The sequence below is a fragment of the Engraulis encrasicolus genome, chromosome 5 (assembly GCF_034702125.1).
Source record: "Engraulis encrasicolus isolate BLACKSEA-1 chromosome 5, IST_EnEncr_1.0, whole genome shotgun sequence".
Classification (NCBI taxonomy): Eukaryota; Metazoa; Chordata; class Actinopteri; order Clupeiformes; family Engraulidae; genus Engraulis; species Engraulis encrasicolus.
Genome location: NC_085861.1, coordinates 9,599,581 through 9,619,671, shown reverse-complemented (window position 1 = coordinate 9,619,671; position 20,091 = coordinate 9,599,581). Strand labels below are relative to the sequence as shown.

Sequence of the window (20,091 nt, the reverse complement as noted above, 5' to 3'; positions counted from 1 at the left end):
AGTGATGATACAGCTGCGAGAGTGTTCAGAACACAAATTCACGTCATGTCATTTGTTCGTGAAAAAAAAACGTCATATCCTTGGAATCTGATGTATCTCAGACTAATAATATACTTTTAGCTGTATACCGATTGAATTGCGTCTCATTTCGATGTGTAATTTGTGAGATATTTAGATAAGAAAGTATTGGTTACTCCCGGAAATGCACTGGTTTACGTGTCAAGTACTTCAACATTTTTAGTGTGAATTTCATTTCATAGCCTAGGGGTATTTACGCTTGCCTATCAATGGGAAGATGCGAGCCACGCAGGTTCGAATCCAGTGTGCAGCATGTTGACAAGAACTCGTGAAATCGTGTTTTGGACCCTACAGTGTAACACATTTTCCCTTGGCTGCACGTGTGTGTTGGTAATGCACAACATAAATGATCTATTTCTGCCAGATATTTCCAAAATTGTGGCACTGCAACCATGTGGATTCGAACCGGCGTGACTTCTGTTTTCCCATTGGGATGCAAGCGTGAATACCACTAGGCTATGTACTGAAATCCGCGCGAAATTTTTTTAGAAATATGACACTTCAACAGGTGATTTTTTGGGAGTAACCACAACTTTATTGTCCAAATATTTTACAAATTACACCTCGGAATGAAACGAAATCCAATCGGCATGCAGATAATACTGCATTATTGGTGCGGACGGTGTCAGATTGTAATGCCACGGCCGTGTTTTTTCACAAAGAAATTACAAGGTGTGTTGTGGAGGAAACAGCGGAGTCACGGTGTCGTGACATCCAATCAAATGTGCTGGTGGTGGTTGTACACTATTGCTTTCTACTTCACGCACTGAATTTAGGAGGAAACAGCTGAATCATGACTCGGCAATCATGCTTATCTCTTGTTGCTTCTTTGGTCACGCACTGCAATGCCAAGAAAGTAAGTAGCGGTGTGGACTCAGGAAAGTAGCCACACTACTTTGGGCTTACTGTGGGAATAGTAAGGTTTCGAGAAATGCACGGATTTCGCCTTGAAGTAAGTAGATAACTACAAAGTACATCTGTAGTTCAATGCTAACATTGGGGAAACGCACCCCTGGTTCAGGAGTAAACCAGGTTAAGTAAAGAGGTAAATCATCTAATAGAAGAGCCTGGAGTCCTCATCTATTACATTATTTACCTCTTAAGGTAACTTGGTTTACTCCTGAACCAGCTTTGTAGTATAGGCCCCTGATCTAACAATTATCAGATGTTATTTATGCACATAAACATAAAATATCTGAAATTATGGCATTGATGAAACATATTGTTTGTAAACGTACTTCAATTGAATGCAGTTACTCACCACTACAGCATGCTGTTGAGGAAAGAATTTTCAAAAGAGGTATTATTTATCATCAAGTTATTATAAAACATAAATGCATCCCTCGCTAAAACAATATAAAATGATACCACAAACATTAGGCTCTGTATGACAAAGATACTTACCACAGTTATCACGTATATAAGGCAGGAGCTCGCAAATCTTGTAAAGAAAGGAGACATTTTAAATGAGCTATTTGGGCATTTATTTCAGATACCAGCATCTCATAATGAAAGCAGTTAGGTGTACTAATAAATAGAATATCGTACCTCTGGTGGACTCCCTGGAGGCCCCCTGGGACCCTGAAAACATATATTTCATTACATTAAATTACACAAATACAGTATTACATTACATTACACTTAGCTGACTCTTTATATCCAGAGAGACTTACAGTTATTTATTTATTTATTTATTACGTACAGAGTACTGTCTGCATATGTCATGGCGGTTGAACTACTTTACAAGGCAAAGTTAATGTAAAGATGCCGTTTAGAGTCCTTACGTCATGGCCATCAAATCCATAGTCTCCAGGGTCACCGGGGTCACCAGGTCTCCCAGCAATGCCCTAGAGACGGTAACCAAGCAACAGCCACTAGCATGAGTGTCATGAACATTAGAAGATGAGGTGACAGGTCATAATAGAGATCATATGTTAGCCGCTGATATATGCTGAGCTGTGTAAGTGACTTACACAGTGATAGTAAGACGTGTTACACAAAATCTGTCGTTTGTTAGGCGTGTATTCACCAATGTCTTAGTAGGCACTTGATTTGGCGTAACACGTCTTACAAGGGACTTACAGCATTATTTAAACATATTGTTACAAGTTGCAGAGCATTAATTAATCAATCAATTACTCAATCAATCGCCAATATCACTTACCCCTCTCCCTTGGTTACCCTTTGGCCCAGGCTTTCCAGCTTTCCCCTTCACCCCGTCTTCACCCTGCCAGTCACAACCAATAGTTTAGTAAGACTCAAAACTGACAACCAATAGTATAGTAAGACTCAAAGTTGAGAACCAATAGTATAAGACTCAAAGCTGACAACCAATGGTATAGGAATAGTGGTGTGGATCGGCACTGCCCTCACGATCCGATTCGATCACGATTCGGGAGGTAGTAGATCCGATTCGATTCGATTCTATTAGATCCAATCCGATTCGATTCGATTCAATTCTACAATGCATTGCAATGCATTACATTTCTACTGAACGCAAAGCAAATGTTCAGCCATGATGAGGAAATACAAGTAGTCAGATACTGAGCAACAATTTATTGGCTGTTTTCTGTATCAGTCTGTATCAGTCTTGCAATGTTTTGAAGTGTTTTTATTTAATTTAACATTCATTTGCTCCCGAAATATCCATGGAAGTAATTGAAACTTTAAAAAATTGCCGGATTGATTCTGGAACTTGCCGGATCTGGATCGTCCATGCCCCGGATCGATTCGGATCGCCGAATCGATCATTGTTGACACCACTATATAGGAAGACTCAAAGCTTTTGCAGCCATCATTGCTTACGTACTCTACAGTATGCATTTCAAATGTCTTATTGCAGTCGACAAATAGAAACCAGGGCAATTGGCACAGGATGTGTAACCATCAAGAAAAAGAATTTAGGATATGTTTTTGCAAGACTATTTTAAACATGTACAGTAAAGATGTCAATAAACATCATAGGTATACAGTATACTGTATGCACGTATAAGGGCCCTATAAGGGCCCCATAAGACTTCTTATACAGTTTATTAGAAGCATTTCCAAATCCTCTTTTTTCTCATCTGTAGCCAATGTCTCCAGTATGATCTCAAAGGATTCGTCTAATGGTGGGTCATTTCAAAGACAGACCACACACAAAAATTGGTCACGTCAAGTCAATTGGTCACGTCAAGTCAATATTTGTTTACTGTGAAAAGCTCTGATCATAGACACAAAAGATTCCCAAAAACTCACCGGCAGTCCTGGATAACCAGGAAATCCTGGATCTCCCTTTAAAAAGACAGAACACAGCCTAGAGTCATCTGATGGGCAGCATTCTGCAAATCATACAGTATACTCCCCAACTTCATACTGACCAGTCTACTGTAGTCTACTGGTGATTAATCAAATTAAAAAACAGCAACACAATTAACCTTATGTCCTTTAGCACCTGGGGGCCCATAACCATCTCTTCCATCCATGCCCTGGAAAAGCACAATTAAGTAACATCAATAACAGCACCACGCACATGGAATATTATTGTAATATGTAAGGCTTTTACATATGATGCATTGTTTATACATGAACATTTGCATGTATGAAATACTGTAGTAGATATGTATGTACATGTATAGTACACTGATTTATACAGTATACAGTGCCCTCAATAATTATTGGCACCCCTGGTTGAGATGTGTTTTTTAGCTTCCAATTATTTTATTTTTTTTCTAAACAATATGGGACTTTAATGGAAAAAAAGAGAAAAATCCAACCTTCAATACAAGTGCATTTATTCAGTGGGGAAAAAATCCCACATAAAGAAATAATTATTTGACATCAAATAATGTGTGTCACAATTATTAGCACCCCTGGTGTTAATATTTTGTACAACCCCCTTTTGCCAACAAAACAGCACCTAATCTTCTCCTATAGTGTTTCACAAGATGGGAAAAGACAGAAAGAGGGATCTTCAGCCATTCCTCTTTGCAGAATCTCTCTAAATCATCCAGAGACCTGGGTCCTCTCCTCTGTACTCTCCTCTTCAGCTCACCCCACAGGTTCTCAATGGGGTTGAGGTCTGGGGACTGAGATGGCCATGGGAGGAGCTTGATTTTGTGTCTGGTGAACCATTTCTGTGTAGATTTGGCCATATGTTTAGGGTAATTGTCTTGCTGAAAGACCCAGTGACGACCCATCTTCAGCTTTCGGGCAGAGGGCAACAGATTTTGATTTAAAATGTCCTGGTATTTCAAAGCATTCATGATGCCATGCACCCTAACAAGGTTCTCAGGGCCTTTGGAAGCGAAACAGCCCCACAGCATCACTGACCCACCCCCATACCTCACAGTGGGTATGAGGTGCTTTTCAGCATGCGCATCTTTCGTGGCACGCCAGACCCACTTAGAGTGTTTGTTGCCAAAAAGCTCAATCTTGGTCTCATCTGACCAAAGCACACGGTCCCAGTTGAAGCCCCAATGCCGCTTGGCGAACTCCAGACGTTTGCGTTTATGATTGTGAGTGAGGAAAGGTTTTCTCCGTGCATGCCTCCCAAACAGCTTGTTGGCGTGTAGACAGCGCCTGATGGTTGATTTGGAGACTTTGTGACCCCAGGATGCTACCATTTGTTGTAATTCTGTAACAGTGAGCTTTGGAGATCTTTTGATTTCTCTTACCATCCTCCTCACTGTGCGTGGTGGCAAAATAAATTCGGGTCCTCGTCCAGGCTTGTTTACCACTGTTCCAGTTGTTTTGACCTTCTTAATTATTCCTCTCACAGTGGATATGGGCAGCTGCAGTTGAGTGGCAATCTTCTTGTAGCCTCTGCCTGACCTGTGAAGGTCGGCGCACATCTGCCTCACTTGTATGCTGTGTTCCTTTGTCTTTCCCATGTTTAAGAGTGGATAAGAGAAATGGCCTCGTGTCACGTCATATTTATACCCCAGGGAAGCAGGAAGTGATTAATTACTAATTAAATGTTCCTACATACTCTGGTAAACTTTGTAAACTACTGTAGAAATGACAGAAATGCTTCAATTATATTTATTTCCTGGGAATTGTTAAGGGTGCCAATAATTGTGGAACAGGTGATTTAATGAAAAATAATTATTTTTTAGTCAGGGATTTTTTTATTTTCTTACAATTCATTTGAGTTGAAGGCTACATTTTCCTACAATTTTCAGTGTGACAGTATTCTTCTGCAATAAACACTGAATTTATTTTAAGGCTTTTAACACATCTCAACCAGGGGTGCCAATAATTGTGGAGGGCACTGTATGTATGTATGTATGTATGTATGTATGTATGTATGTATGTATGTATGTATGTATGTATGTATGTGCGTAGACAAATAGAATTAATGAAATCAGACCGAGGGTCCTCTGGGGCCTGGTCGTCCAGGGTCTCCCTTGTCTCCGAGCTCCCCTTGCGGCCCCTAAACACACACGTGGAAGACACTATGGCCTGTTAATACTTCAACGTTTTTAACTGGACTTGCCTTGCCTTGCCTTGCTGCCTTACAGTAAGTATGTAAGTTAACTCAACTTGAAAAAGCCTAGAATTGAGTTAACTTACAAAACTTCAGGCAGCAGAGGAACATACATTTTACGTTTCACTGGCTTGCAATGTTTTACAGTGTGGGTGCTGAATCCCACGTTACGTAACTTAAAGGGTGAAGGACAGTGCTCTGAGAATGTCACATGTTAATTCTCCCACAAGCGTTCCAAACGGAGTGGCCTTATTCGCAGAAGAAGAGCATAGCGGTCAGCCTGAGAGGTTTGTGGGCGAATAAATAAATAAAAGAGCGGGGTCCTTCACCTCTTCAAGTGGCCCTGAATAATGTGTGACAGGATGTACATCGTCAGTCCCCCACAAGCCATACCTTCTCACATGCATATGTGGCTCTCACATAAACAATACCCATGCTACACATAGAGCACTGCTAACATAAAGATGCATAGACATAGACTAGCATAGATGCATAGACTTGAGTGATTGAACTGAAGTTTACATACAAAAATATCTTTGATGGACAGAACACAAACGATTATTATTAAACCAATCGACCAGCTTTCATATTGTTATTCAAAGTCAAACCCATTTTTTGTATTTAATACATCCATTATATGTTTGATCACCTACTGTATACAGTATTTGCTTCTGTGCTTAATTCCCATCCATTTGGGTAACATGGTGGATTTAGAAACTACACATACACTCATTCCCATAGTATATGGCAGATCAAATGGCTCTGCCTTGCACATAGTATTCTGTAGTATATGAGTGTGAGATGTTACTGCTCTGGGCTCACTTGTATTAATGGGGCATGTGGGCCAACAGTAATACACATTTGGAATGATGTCGCGGGCCAAATAATATGACTCCGCGGGCCAAATTTGGGTTTTTGACACCCTTGTTGTAGAGTTTTTTTGAGTGAGATTGTGTAGATTTACTTACTTTTGGTCCCCTCTTCCCGTGTGCTCCTCTCGATCCTTTATCTCCCTCTTTACCTGGTGGCCCCTGGGATACGAAGGGAAGTTTTGAAGACAAGATAAAGTTTACACGATTCTGCAGCGTTTACAACAGCAGCAAGGGCCAAGGGGGAATGAAGCCTCATGCATACTGTAGTATATAATAGGCATGTAAACTGGCCACAACAAATTGAATGGTAAGCAACATCAAGGCACTATGTACTGTTTGCACATGTATATGTGTATGCGTACCGTATGTATGTATGTATGTATGTATGTATGTATGTATGTATGTATGTATGTATGTATGTATGTATGTATGTATGTATGTATGTATGTATGTATGTATGTATGTAATACGCATGATGATGCTTTTCAATACTATACAAGGAGGACATTGATAGTTTTTCTATCGGCTCTCAAGCTTGGCAAACCGATTAAAACATAGAAGATTTCTTGAACCAACCTGAGGACCTGGCAAACCAAGAGAACCGTCTGGGCCATTGGGACCAGGTTTTCCTCTTTCACCCTGTGAGACAATCAATCAATCAATTAATCAATCAAGCAATCAATCAAAATGTGTTTATTGAACACAATATCACAATTATATAGCTGACTCAAAGTGCTTTCCAAATACACATACACATTCCCACATTCACAAACCAGCTCTGGAGGCTGCCAAGAAGGCACCAAGTGTCTGGGGTTCACGTGAGAAAGTGCTCACACACACACACGTGCACGCACAGAAAAAGATATTCATATTACATATTACATATTCATATTACATGTCATAGTACATATTACATACACATAGTCATGTTATACAGTAGGCCTACATATGTATACTGTAGCTCAATGGATTATGTGTCAGGTAAAGACGTGTACCGTACATGGGCCATCGAGTGTCTATGCTGAACTAAACTAGCCAGGCCGTGCCCTCCTAGTGACGCAACAACTTCAGCGTTGCTACCAGTCAGGTCAAGAGCAATGCAAATACTTTCTGAGCTTCCGCAAAAGCGGGCACTCCTCCTACTTTGTTGGGAAGCAAACAATCATTTGCAAACCAAGGGAGGCCGTTTGGGAAATGCTGTTTGGGAAGTATGCTCTTGGTCAGACCAAGTCTCGAAGACATTTGAAAGTCGATGATAATCAGGCTAGAACTAAACTGAACTTGGATGCAGTAAAATCAAGTTAGGGAGAATGCTATTGAATTTCTTTGCCAGGTACAAGACTACTGTATGTTTTGACAGTCAATCTAGTCGATTGTATGTCATCTTTGGTAAGTCACTTCGGATAAAAAATCATCTGCTAATGTCGTGACATACCGGTAACAATGTAATGTAAGTGTTTGGCAACAGTTTTGTATTGCCCAATTTCTATTGTATTGCCCAAATTATATTGTATTGCCCAATGATTGACCAATGATTTTTAACCCATTGACACTTGATGCTGTGTAGCAAAACATTGACCCTAGTGCCGGGAGCAGCATGACTACAGCTTGTGCAATTTGAGATTTTTTTAATTAAAAACTGTTGGTATTTTAGAGCCGAATGAACATGTTGTACTACAACATGAGGTTCTTAGCTTTTAAATACAATTCATGACTTGTTTTTTATGTGCTTCAGAGGGTAAGATATTAGGCTGACAGTATCTTTTCCCAAAAATGGCCAAAGCATTTAGCAGGTGTTTCTTGCAGGTGTACTAGGCATCAGTGGCGGAACAATTGCACACAGGGCCCTAGGTCAAAACACGGATAGGGCCCCCCATATAGCCTGCCAAGGTCATGATAGGGCCCCCCACCACCAATACGGGAGGGCCCTTGGCCTAGGGGCAAATGCCCTGCTTGCCCCTCCTATAACTCCGCCCCTGCTAGGCATCGTTACTGGGTTGACTAATTATTGATGGATGAAGAGGTGAGGTCCCTGAGAGGTGAAGGTGTTTACCTGTGGTCCTGGAGGCCCAGGGGGTCCCCTCTCTCCTGGGTCACCTGCAGTTCCAGGTGTACCCTATGGCAGAATACAGACACATCAGACACAAGCTTTGGTCACATGTTAAATAATGTAGAATGAACTACTGTGTAGATCTTTTCCATCTTTTCCTGTTGAATTGTGTGTTTGTTTACACGATGGGGGCTATAGACTGTTCAATTCATAACCATAAATAGACCAATAGCCAGTACAGGCAGAGGGGTCTTGACCCCAAAGTGCCTGTAACCAGGAATGCAAATGAAATTAGAACTTTAAAAAAAAATAATAACAAACAAATTTTGCATACCAGTAATTGCTTTGCAGTGGTTGCGCGTACCTGCTGTGAGCTAAGCATTGTGGCCACACCAGTAACAGAAGGTGGGTAATTGAACAATGTATATCTCAAAATCAAGGTAGATAAAACACCAGCCAGATAAGCTGTGCTGTACGTTCTCCACTTCTAGCGTAAAAGTTCATCTTGCAAGATAAAAAGGAAGTGCTGTCACAGTCACAGAGAGATTTTGAAGGACACTGAAAAGTTAAAAGTCGTTAAGGAGTTTACGCAGAGGCTAAATGCAACAGACTGGCCCTCGCCTAGAGAAGTTTATGAGTAAGTCTGTAATATTTAATCTTTATATAATTACGTATGATATTCAGAGTTAGCAAACATGGTTTCTAATGCGTTAGCATTCATGCTGACTCCAAGCTGCATGCATTGCATTTTTAGAGCTGTTTTTTTATTTGATGATTTCAGTCACTCCAAATGAAACTACCTGCTTGCACAGTGGCAGCATATCTAGAGCACCTGAAGTGGCAAACTCTTAACTACCATGGCCTGTCAGATCTAACTTGGGCCCTACTGCTTTTTACTTGAAACTAGAAGAATACGCCTGCAAATATTTAATTTTTGCAGTGTATGCAATGTAAAGAAAATTATTTCCTTGGTAACAGGTAATGATTTGTCCTTCTAAAGAGACTGCAGTGAGTGAACAAAGACAAAATACTAGTGACACTGAAATCTAGCCATAGTGAGATCATATACCTGTCCTCCTGGTGGACCTCTCCTTCCATCTGGGCCCTGCAATGGTGGGAAAGACAGAAGACGAATGAGTTAATGATGACCAACGGAGAGTTTGCAGGAGTTGAATGAGGATATCCTCCGACACGAGGGTGTATGTAAACCAATGACTTAACTAAAACAAAGACACGCGAGTGGTTAGACAGCCTGGAGGAGCACACTCACGTCAAATCCAGCTGTCCCATCTCCTCCAGGAATGCCATCTTCCCCTGCGACTCCCTGTGGAAAAAAAAAACATCAGTTCAAGTCAACTCTGCTTTATTGTCAATTTCTTTACATGCACTGTGTTATATCCAGTTCAGGCTAGTTCGACCAGAGATGGTTTAAATGTAGAATAGAGAATCTTTGGTTCGACTGTGCTGACAGCATTGTGTTATGCCTGTATTATGTTGTGTTCTATTGCTTGGGTCTTGCCCGGCGTTCGAGGAGTTTGAGCTAAGTAAACACAATGAGTTAACTTCACATGCCGTGTGTCGGTGTGCTCCATTTAGTACACGTTTACAAACGTAACACACTGGTCCTACAAAGAATTGAAATTACGTTTCTTACATTCTCATGCAGACATAGACATGCTTTAGGTATAGACATAGACAGAATAGACATAGACAGTACACATACAGCACACCAAGAGTACCTCTATACAATACACATTCAGACATTTAAAGTGCAAGACTGGACAACAGAAGACATACAGAGAACATATATTACAGTTTAATTTAAGATAAAATTTAGTTAAACTGTAGATAGTTAAACTCTGAAGACAAGGCCATTTGTTGTAAAGTTGCTGTTATCCGAATGGCAATGTTCAGGTCGTAATATATTACTACTAAAGGCTGGGTGGAGTGTCGTAGTGAGTGTGTAATACTATGGCAGTTCAGTGATTAGTACGGTGTGCCACTGGTGGAAAAGTGCAATTCATGAGGCTACAGTGGTATAAATCAGTGATTCCCAACCTATGGGTCGGGACCCAACCTATGGGTTGCCAAAGATCCACAGGGGGTCGCGGAGCCCTCTTGATTTTAAGGGGTTTAACTTTAATACCATATAGTCCATGTTGAATAAATGACAAATCATTTAAACTAATACATGCATAGAAGCAACAAAATGTAAGTGCTACATTTAACATTTATACTATATTTCACCGAAGACAAATTGAGGAATAAAATGATAACTAAAATGAGTTTTCGCAGGAAACAGAGTATCATGGGACTCCCTCTCGTGCAGGTGCTCGGGTCACCTAAGCTTGCAATGGTAAAAGTATGGGTCCCTGAAAAAAAAGGTTGGGAACCACTGGTATAAATGATAGCATGGTATATGGTATAGACTGGTAGCAATGGCATCAAAAGAGGTCTGCTGCCCTACAAAGGCAAAGTGCAGTAAACAGCATATTTAGTCAAAATTAAGTTTAGACTGAAAATAGTCCTCATAAACACTTACTTTATCTTGTGACAAAGCCTTATGCTGGATTTCAAATGGTGCACTTGTGCACTTCAGTGTTCATGCTTTAGTGCGTATGGTGTATTAACTACGCACTAAAACATAGTGCCCGAAGTGCACAGTGCCCAAAGTCAAATTTGCTGTAACTACAATATCCAACAATTAAATATATATACCTTGAAGGTCCTTTTTTCAGTTACAATGTTGGCGTAGTTACATCACTTTGCCCGTGTAGGGCAATACAGACTGGTAGCATGGCATCAGATGAGCTATAATAGACTGGCAGCAGTTCAGAGATTCAAGATTCAAGAGCTTATTGTCATTGTCAAAAGGCAACGAAATTGTGTTTGGGGTACCATACTTAGTAGCAGCAGGTTTTCAAGTAAAGTGAATAAGAGGTAAAAGTGACACCAGTGCTCGACCCCCCAGCCCCCCTCCATCCCTCCATCCCACTTGGCCCTTTAATGCACGCCGTACCTCCTCTGGCACGCTGTATTTGACATTGAAAGTTAACTACTATAGTACTACACTACTATGACAGTGCACAGGGCCTTTAGTAATACATTACGACTTGGTCATTGCCATTCTGGTAACAGCTAATTTATAATGCTGTGTCTTAAGGGGTTAAAGTGCAACTTAAAGTTTGTCTCACGTACTGGTGGCCCCCTGTTGCCTGGGTCTCCCTTGGGGCCGCGGACTGCGTTGTCTCTCCCCGGCTCTCCCTAGACACACGTGGGCCAGAGGACATTCCACAGAAATGATTCAGCGAGAGAGTGGATGAGATGAGAGACAGACCAGCTTGCTTTGCACTCGTCTCACTTTGCCAAATACACAAATACAAATTGCACTTACTTACTACGGTCTGCTAAACCGTATTGTGTATTGAGTATTGTGACACCGTTACTGATTGTCAAAATGCCCAAATGAATGATTCAGGAAATGTGCAATTTTTTAACTAACCTACTTCACACAGACATTAGTAGAGCACATGTTATACCTTAAGATAATTTTTCATTAAAAAAAAAAACTTCTCATTATAGTAGCCAAGATTTTCTGGTTTGCGATTCTTCAGTACAGTTAAAGGACTGCCTGACTACAGCCTATGTCAGACATGTGCAGGGGCTCTAAATTAACCACCAATTTTCATCACCAGCCAAAATGGCTTCTATGTCAATGTTATGTACGTACTAGCCAAAGACACGCCCACTAATGGGTCAAAGTGGCTAGTAAGTTGGTCTTTTCTAGCCAAACTAAAATTTCACCAGCATATGACCAGTTGGCTGGTGTTAATTTAGAGCCCTGTATATGTGTATATGTGTCTGTATATGTGTATGCAGTGGTACAGTATTTTGTCTTAATTTGTGATTTGCAATATTATATTACTTACCGGATCTCCTCTTAACCCTTTCTCTCCATAATCCCCCTGGCCGCCCTTGATGCCCGGGAAACCCTGTAGAATAGGCAGAGCATGTTGGCACAGAATTGATCATCATTGCATGCTGCAGCACAACCCATCTCCACCCTGATTAATAGTCATATTTAGTGGTGTGCATTGGCACTGCCCTCACGATTCAATTTGATTACGATTCTGGAGGTAGCAATTAGATTCAAATAGTTTCAATCCGATTCTACGATGCATTGCATCTAGAATCTACCTAGAGCAAAGCAAATTTTTCATCAGTCATGAGGCATACAAGCAGTCAGATACTGAACAACATTTTATTGGTTGTATCAGTCTTGCCGTTTTCAATGCTTTGAAGTGCTTTACTTTAATTAAACGTTCATTTGCTCTGGAAATATCCACAGAAGTAATTCAAACTTGAAAAATATGCGGCATCGATTATGGCCCTAGCCGAATCGATTATTGAATTGTCCTGTCCCGCATTGCGATGTATTGCCGAATCGATTATTGTTGACACCACTAGTAATATTACCTTAGCAATAATAATAACAATGATATTAATATTAAAAAATAATTATTAAAAATGACTGCTTACCCGTGGATTTACGGCCTTGACCCTTGACCTCAACATAAGATGCCACATGCAATAATGTTTTATCATTATAACAATGTTTTATTATTATTACCCGATTTCCTCGATCTCCTTTTTCCCCATCCATGCCGTTTACTCCAGCATCACCCTATGTTTTGTAGAAAGGACGTTTATTAATACACAGACAGCGATACAGCAAAAATATGTTGCCAGTGGAAGTAATGGCTAGGAAATAGACAGAAGTTGCCAATCTACTACAATCGACTAATTTCCCCCTGGAGATTAATAAAGTTACTCTAACTTACTTACTCTCTTACTCTTACTCTTACTCTTACCTACTTACTCGTACATCCACTACAGAACAAACAAAGCAGGGGTATATCTCGAAACCATAGTTGCTAACTACATTAGCTACTTTATTCTTTGCAATGCAATTTTCCATTGGCAACTACCCAAGTTCTTTTGAGAAATGCACCCCAGTGTAGTGAGTGAAGCAGTAAAATTTATTATTAGTAGTAGTAGACCTGTTCTCCATGAACTCCATCCAGAGCAGCTTCTCCATGCTCCCCCTACCAAAAAATATCACCAGAGTCAGTAAAAAAACATCATACACAGCAGATTTCATAAAGATTTCATTTGACAAGGGTTCATTTGTGACCTCTCCACTCACTCACATTTTCACCACTGTACCCTCGTCCACCCTGCATGGACAAACAGACACATGTATCAGTTTAATGTACACTCATGTAGCGCATGGCATCGTTTTGGATTATTATGTTGTGTTGTCAGGAAAGTTATTATAATGATGTCTGCATAAAGCATCAATAACACTTAGTAAATATTGAACACATCATGAACAAAACATTATCAAGTGTTTGTAAATGACTGGGAAATATGTTCATATTTTATATTTATCAAACATTTACACATTGTTTGTACATGAATTTAAAAAAAATCTCTGTTAAAAGGTTTGTAAGATCTTGAACATATTATTTGTGGATCTTTTATAAAGCATGAATAAAAAATTAGTTAGGAATAAAAACATTTGTTCATGTTCTGTTCATCATTAGCTAGTCTTAATAAGCAGACATTGTTATTAAGTGTTACTGGAAATGGTTTAAGTGGAGGGTTTTTGTTTGTTTTACCTTTTCACCTCTTCTTCCTTGGCATCCACGGTCTCCTTTGGTCCCATTCAGACCTGGAAGGCCCCGCTCACCCTGCACAAGTTACAACACATTATCCTGTTGCTACTTTTATTTCAGATCAGTTAGAAATAAAGGGTTTATTTGCAAAACGGTGTATCCCTTTTTTTTGACTTTTGCATTTTATTATTGAAAATGACTGTTCAGAGGTCATATCACCTATGTGTGAATTCTTACCATTCAAATATTTTGGGAACATACTTTTTTAACCTATATCAAATGCATTTTGCAATGCAATTCAATGGAATGCCCAATACAAAATGTCAATTTCCCAACATTCTACAAAATGGAGATACACCGTTTTTGCAAATAAACCCTTCAAATGGTTAAACGGATACAGTATTTGGGGCTGGAAATCTGTCATGTCAGTCAGTCAACATTATTTCATTATCACTTCAAATAACAAATTTTGAATGTATGTATGCCATTTAATGTTTTGTAAAACACGTGCTCTCAAATGCTTACAGGGCTTCCGTCATCTCCAGGGAATCCAGGATATCCAGGCTGTCCTTTCTCACCCTGCATCACATCAGAACCAATAACAACAATACATCAGACAGATCTACTACATTTTAAATGAATTATGACATACACGTAACTTACCCTAGGTGTCACACTACAGGTGGCATCCTGTTCCACATTCAAGTGGACAGCAAAGAGATAAAAACTTTGTGATGACTTGAACTAGAATAGTTTCAGATGTATTCCGCTTGGCAGTTCTCCCTCTCAGCTGCGCATGTAGAGGCGATTCTAGGGTAAGTGGGGGCCCCAAGCGAACTTTCATAAGAATGAACATTTGCAACAAATCACAACTACTGCAGTTTAAAGTCTTAGCTGTTATGTACCATCTATAGACTTGGGGGCCCCAAGCGGCTACCTGCCTGCTAGCCTGGTGACAAGATGCGCCTCTGTGTGCATGTATTTGGCCTGGTAGAGCTATCCTCCTTAGCTGTGCAGGTGCACAGTAAGATTTGCAGTGTAAATTCAGTAGGGCTGTAACGTTACGATTAGAGCTTTACGATATCAGAAAAAAAATGATACTCGATAACAGCATGCAACACCTCGATAACGATATTTAAACAATATTTAGATATATAGCAGTGTTTTTCTTGTCACTAATTTGTCGGTCTGTGTGGGGGGTGTGGCTTTGGTCATTGGACTACACAGAAATGTTGTACTGTTCACAATAATGAAGTCATTTTCGCTATACGCATATCGCCACTCTTGATATCGCGATTTCGATACATTTTCGATATATTTTGCAACCCTAGTTACGATACACTCAAGTCACGATTCGGTTCATATCACCATTTTTGACCTACGGTTCGATACACCCCGCGATTTCTGAAATGTATCTCATTTGGAGCTTGGAAGCAGCATCACATCGTATCATATGGTTGTTTTCTGGACTGAAGGATGACATACCACGTATCAGTTTACTGACGTATCTCGATACTGCCTCCTTGCATCAAGGTACCGTATCACGACTCCTGAGTATCACGATTTCACGCTTCAATTCAATATTGTTACAGCCCTAAAATTCAGCACTGTTCAAAGACTATATGGTCCATATTTACCTATTCAGTATTAATTCAACTCTAGGTTAAATATAGTATGGCTTCACAGTCTTAACGAGTTGAATTCAAGACTAAAGTCGAATGGGACCTTATATTCTGAGAAGACAGCTGGATTACCAATGGATTTTTTTTTTGCAGTGTATTGTAACAGGTAGAGCTATTCTCCTTCTTAGCTGTGTGTGCATGTATTGTACTGCACCTGCTGCACCTGTATTATTCCTTGTATCGCTATTCTCCTGCTCAACTGTACAGGTATCATGTCTGGAAGAGCTGCTTACCTTATCCCCTGCTCACCTTTACACCTTCATATGAGGGTGAAAATTGTGCATATCCCAGGAAAAGGTGCCAGACAAAGGCTGACTGAAGCCTTCAAGTGAGGAGTCTTTTTTTCCAATTCCATGGAGGAACTACGTTTTGACCATGATGATGGCAGGCCTTACCTTCTACCTTCCCAGCTGTCTCAAGCCCTACATTCTCAGGTGTGGCAGTGCTGGCCTTACCTTTTGAGGTTTACAGGTATAGGCCTTACCTTATATCACCTCTGTCTTCAAGCCCTACCTCCCAGATGTCTCAGTGCTGGTGCACGCCTTACCTTCTTAGGTGTGCAGGTGCAGACCTTATCTCCCGCCTGGCATCAAGCCTTCCTCCTCAGATGTCTCAGTGCACACCTTACCTTCTGAGATGGGCAGGTGCAGACCTTACCTCCTCTCCTGTCTTCAAGTCCTACCTCTCAGCTGTTTTAGTGCATGCCCTACCCTCTCTCCTCACCTGGTATAGGCCTTACCTTATCTCCTCACCTGTCTTCAAGCCCTACCTCTCAGATGTCTCAGTGCTGGTGCATGCCTTGCCTTCTCAGCTGTGCAGGTGCAGGCCTTACGTTCTACCTTCAAGCCCTTATCCTCTCAGATGTCTCACTGCTGGAACACGCCTCTTACCTTCTCAGGTGTGCAGCTGCCGGCCTTACCTTCTCTCCTGGCCTGCCTTCAGGCCCTGGTGGTCCCGGGGGGCCGACACATGTGCAGCTGATGTTACAGCAGTCTCTCGCCACCACACCAACCTGCGTATGTCATTAAAGAAATGTGTTTGACACTGCATGTTACGGTTTTCTTGTATTAAGAATATGTTTCTGTCTTAAAATAAGGAAAAATTGTGGGTTGCTCATGTGCAGCACAATGCTGGAGCTAATTTCTAGACCAAATCAGCCTGAAATAAGTTGTTTTATCTCTCTTAGATTAAGGTAGATTGATTTTCTTAAAACAAGGGTGCATTCCTAGCACTACCAAGACTTTTTTTCTAATTTTGCTAACAACTAGAAAAACACCAGATCCATTTCCTCAAAACAAGACAATTTAACGTTCTTAAAAATCACCTTTTGCAGTGTAGATGGAGAGACAAGCAAGACAAGACAGCTGAGGTGCAGAGTAGAGTCACAAACACAAGACCATTGCATGTGTCATTCAAAATTTAACCGGATTACACCGCGCTCATGATTAAAAATTTGCCAAACATAAACAAAAACTGTGATAGATTCTCTTTGTGTTTTTTTTTTATTATCCAAGCGTTTGGTCTGCTGACCTTTCTCAGGGCTCCTCAATAGAACACAAAGAGGATTTAAGTGTGCAAACATTTTTCTTGCATGTGTCATTTCATATAAATCAGGGGTGGGGAACCTACTGTATGTCTCTAGAGCCGTTTGCGGCCCTTGAGGTCATTTGATCCAGCCCCTGATGTAATTTTAATACTATCTTCATATGAAATATGACATAATTTGTAATGGAATCTTGGGAAATACATTTGCAATACAATTAAGTTACATTCAGGTGGCCTCTCTTTTAAAGGTGGCTGCTTTCAATATAGGCCTAAAGTGCAGGGGGAAATCCTGGTTTGTGTTCATAGTACGGCCCTCAGAGGACTTTTACGGCCCTCGGATGTATTTTAAGTGGCCCCTCGAAGGAAAAAGGCTCCCCACCCCTAATATAAATCATGGAACCCCCTGCCACCTGAGGTACGGTCACGGGAACCTGAAGATCCAACACCAAATATGGACCTAAATTAATTTCTTTTCATTGTTTTTTCTATTATTATTTTATTTTCATTGTTATGTTTTTTATGTCAAAGGTGACCTTGGGTGTTCTGAAACGTGCCACGTAACAAATAAAACATACAGTATACTATTATATTTATTTATTATTAGTGACACTAGTGAGAGTTGAAGGTCCCATGAAGTAAAGTGGAAGAGCGCCCTTGTATTTTTCCAAATGATTGTATGTTTTGTTTGAGATTATGTTGTGAACCACTCATTACATTGTAAGATCATCTTGGAAAGATAAAAGGATAACAAACTTACGATATCGGTATGCACAGCATCTGCTACGTTAGGCATCTCAATAGAATAACGCTGTTTGTTGCCAAAACTTCGTCCGAACTCCACCATTTGAAGCTGGCCGTTGGTACTGTTTGCTCCCTTTAGTGCCACAGTCAGCAGTGCATTAATCCCTGCAGATGATTGAGGTGGAGTTGTAGATTTTTTGTCATTAGTCTATTTTCATTTCCTGAAAAGTCTACACTGACACTGACAAAAACATAGATAGAGTTGGGTCCACTAATTTGATACCGTGTTTCCTTGCCTAAACCAGGCGAGGACTTTCCAATATCCATTGATTATACGCACATATTCACACCTTGGATATTCCATGGAATATGGTATGGAGGGGAGGAAATGAATGGCTCCATACATATCAAACATATAAACATCCTACGTTTTAGTTTTTTTTTTTTACATTGCCACCTATTAAATATGTTCCGGGTCATTCCGCCGAATCGGCACATATTCCCTGTAGGAGCAAATAAGCCTGAAATTGTCAATCCGGTTATTAACAGGGATGACAATTTCAGGCTTATTTGCTCCTAGCCAGCTAAAGTTCAAGGTAACAAGACCATACATCATACAGTTTGAAAGAATATTACTTGTGGATTTGGTGAATATCAATATAGGAACCATATCTTCTTAAGTTATGGGTTAAAAAGTGGTAACAGGAATAACGCTATAAAAGTCACCAACCCCAATAGTCCAATAAAATATCAAAATTCCATGCTAAATAAGACTGTATATTTCTTCCTTTTATGTGGTGAAAATCCTTTTTCTGTGAGTGATGTAACCTGGAAATAATGTAATTCGGGGAATGAACCATTATTTTACAGGCGTTTCTTTATCTCAGTAACAAGAATGACATTAAATCAGGGGACACATAATAATTATGGAAAAAGTATAGATATTACACTTATGCATGTTGACAACATTGCTTAACTACGAAATTGCTCCTAGAACAACATATCAAATGTGAAAATAATGTGATTCTCCCTATGATTAACAAATAAAAGACACCTTGAAAGATAACTTTTACTGTGAGGGACAGGCCAAAATCCCTGTCTTGTCCACAAAAAAGCCATTTAAAATGAGAAAATAACAATAAATTACCTAATTTTTAATATCAGGTTGGTGACAAAAGATATGTCACTGTTGTGCTTGTAATTATTATTGTAATGATTTTATGGCCATTTAACTCTGGGACATGTGGATTTGGGAATATGTACCGATTCGGCAGAATGAGCCTTCCAATAATAAATAGTTAAGCATGCATTACATGCATAAAAATCGCATGCTTAGATTAACTATAGTAAGTCAATGGAAGGGCTAAACACATTCAGCAGTTGACATCAACTACCGGTAAATGAAAAGCTGTGCCATAAAACAGATGAGAATAAAACTTGGGTTTTTCTTTTACTTCAGACATGCAAGTTTGATCTTTTACCTGACATGTTTCGACAGTGTAGCTTCCGTCTTCAGAAGCTATACCGTTGAAATATGTCAAGTAAAAGATAAAACTTTTACATGTCTGAAGTATAATAAAAAACGATTTCTCTATATGAAATTATATTTCACTATAATCTCTAAAATTATTATATTTTATTATTAGTAGTATTATTTTGTTGGACATAATGAACGCCATACAGTACATCTACTAAGGGAAAGAATGGTGCCATCATGGTCTGCAGTATGGCTTTCACCACTTCTCACCACTTTTCTTTAGCTGATCTGACTCCACCTCCAATGTCTGCACTTGTTCATCAAGCCCATCTGAGAAAATGATCACCACCTGAAACATTAATATTATAATATAATTAATCAGTAATAATATAATATAATATAATATAATATAATATAATATAATATAATATAATACAATATAATATAATATAATATAATATAATATAATATAATATAATATAATATAATATAATATAATAT

General features: G+C 39.7%; 1 protein-coding gene across 1 annotated transcript in view; it reads right to left on the bottom strand.

Moving 5' to 3' along the window:
* The window catches only part of LOC134448785 (collagen alpha-6(VI) chain-like), a 45,826-nt gene that overhangs the window by 7,776 nt on the left and 17,959 nt on the right, over positions 1 to 20,091 (bottom strand). Inside the window, exons 10-31 of the mRNA XM_063198444.1 lie at positions 19,861 to 19,939; positions 18,130 to 18,278; positions 16,747 to 16,839; positions 14,671 to 14,724; positions 14,149 to 14,220; positions 13,678 to 13,704; positions 13,528 to 13,572; positions 13,098 to 13,151; positions 12,397 to 12,459; positions 11,666 to 11,731; positions 9,738 to 9,791; positions 9,537 to 9,572; positions 8,471 to 8,533; positions 6,994 to 7,056; positions 6,514 to 6,576; positions 5,429 to 5,491; positions 3,495 to 3,545; positions 3,316 to 3,351; positions 2,243 to 2,305; positions 1,863 to 1,925; positions 1,627 to 1,659; positions 1,483 to 1,519 (exon numbers count right to left, since the gene is read on the bottom strand). Coding sequence (XP_063054514.1) covers positions 1,483 to 1,519; positions 1,627 to 1,659; positions 1,863 to 1,925; positions 2,243 to 2,305; positions 3,316 to 3,351; positions 3,495 to 3,545; positions 5,429 to 5,491; positions 6,514 to 6,576; positions 6,994 to 7,056; positions 8,471 to 8,533; positions 9,537 to 9,572; positions 9,738 to 9,791; positions 11,666 to 11,731; positions 12,397 to 12,459; positions 13,098 to 13,151; positions 13,528 to 13,572; positions 13,678 to 13,704; positions 14,149 to 14,220; positions 14,671 to 14,724; positions 16,747 to 16,839; positions 18,130 to 18,278; positions 19,861 to 19,939 — 1,327 coding nt within the window. The remainder of the gene's footprint in view (positions 1 to 1,482; positions 1,520 to 1,626; positions 1,660 to 1,862; positions 1,926 to 2,242; positions 2,306 to 3,315; positions 3,352 to 3,494; positions 3,546 to 5,428; positions 5,492 to 6,513; positions 6,577 to 6,993; positions 7,057 to 8,470; positions 8,534 to 9,536; positions 9,573 to 9,737; positions 9,792 to 11,665; positions 11,732 to 12,396; positions 12,460 to 13,097; positions 13,152 to 13,527; positions 13,573 to 13,677; positions 13,705 to 14,148; positions 14,221 to 14,670; positions 14,725 to 16,746; positions 16,840 to 18,129; positions 18,279 to 19,860; positions 19,940 to 20,091) is intronic.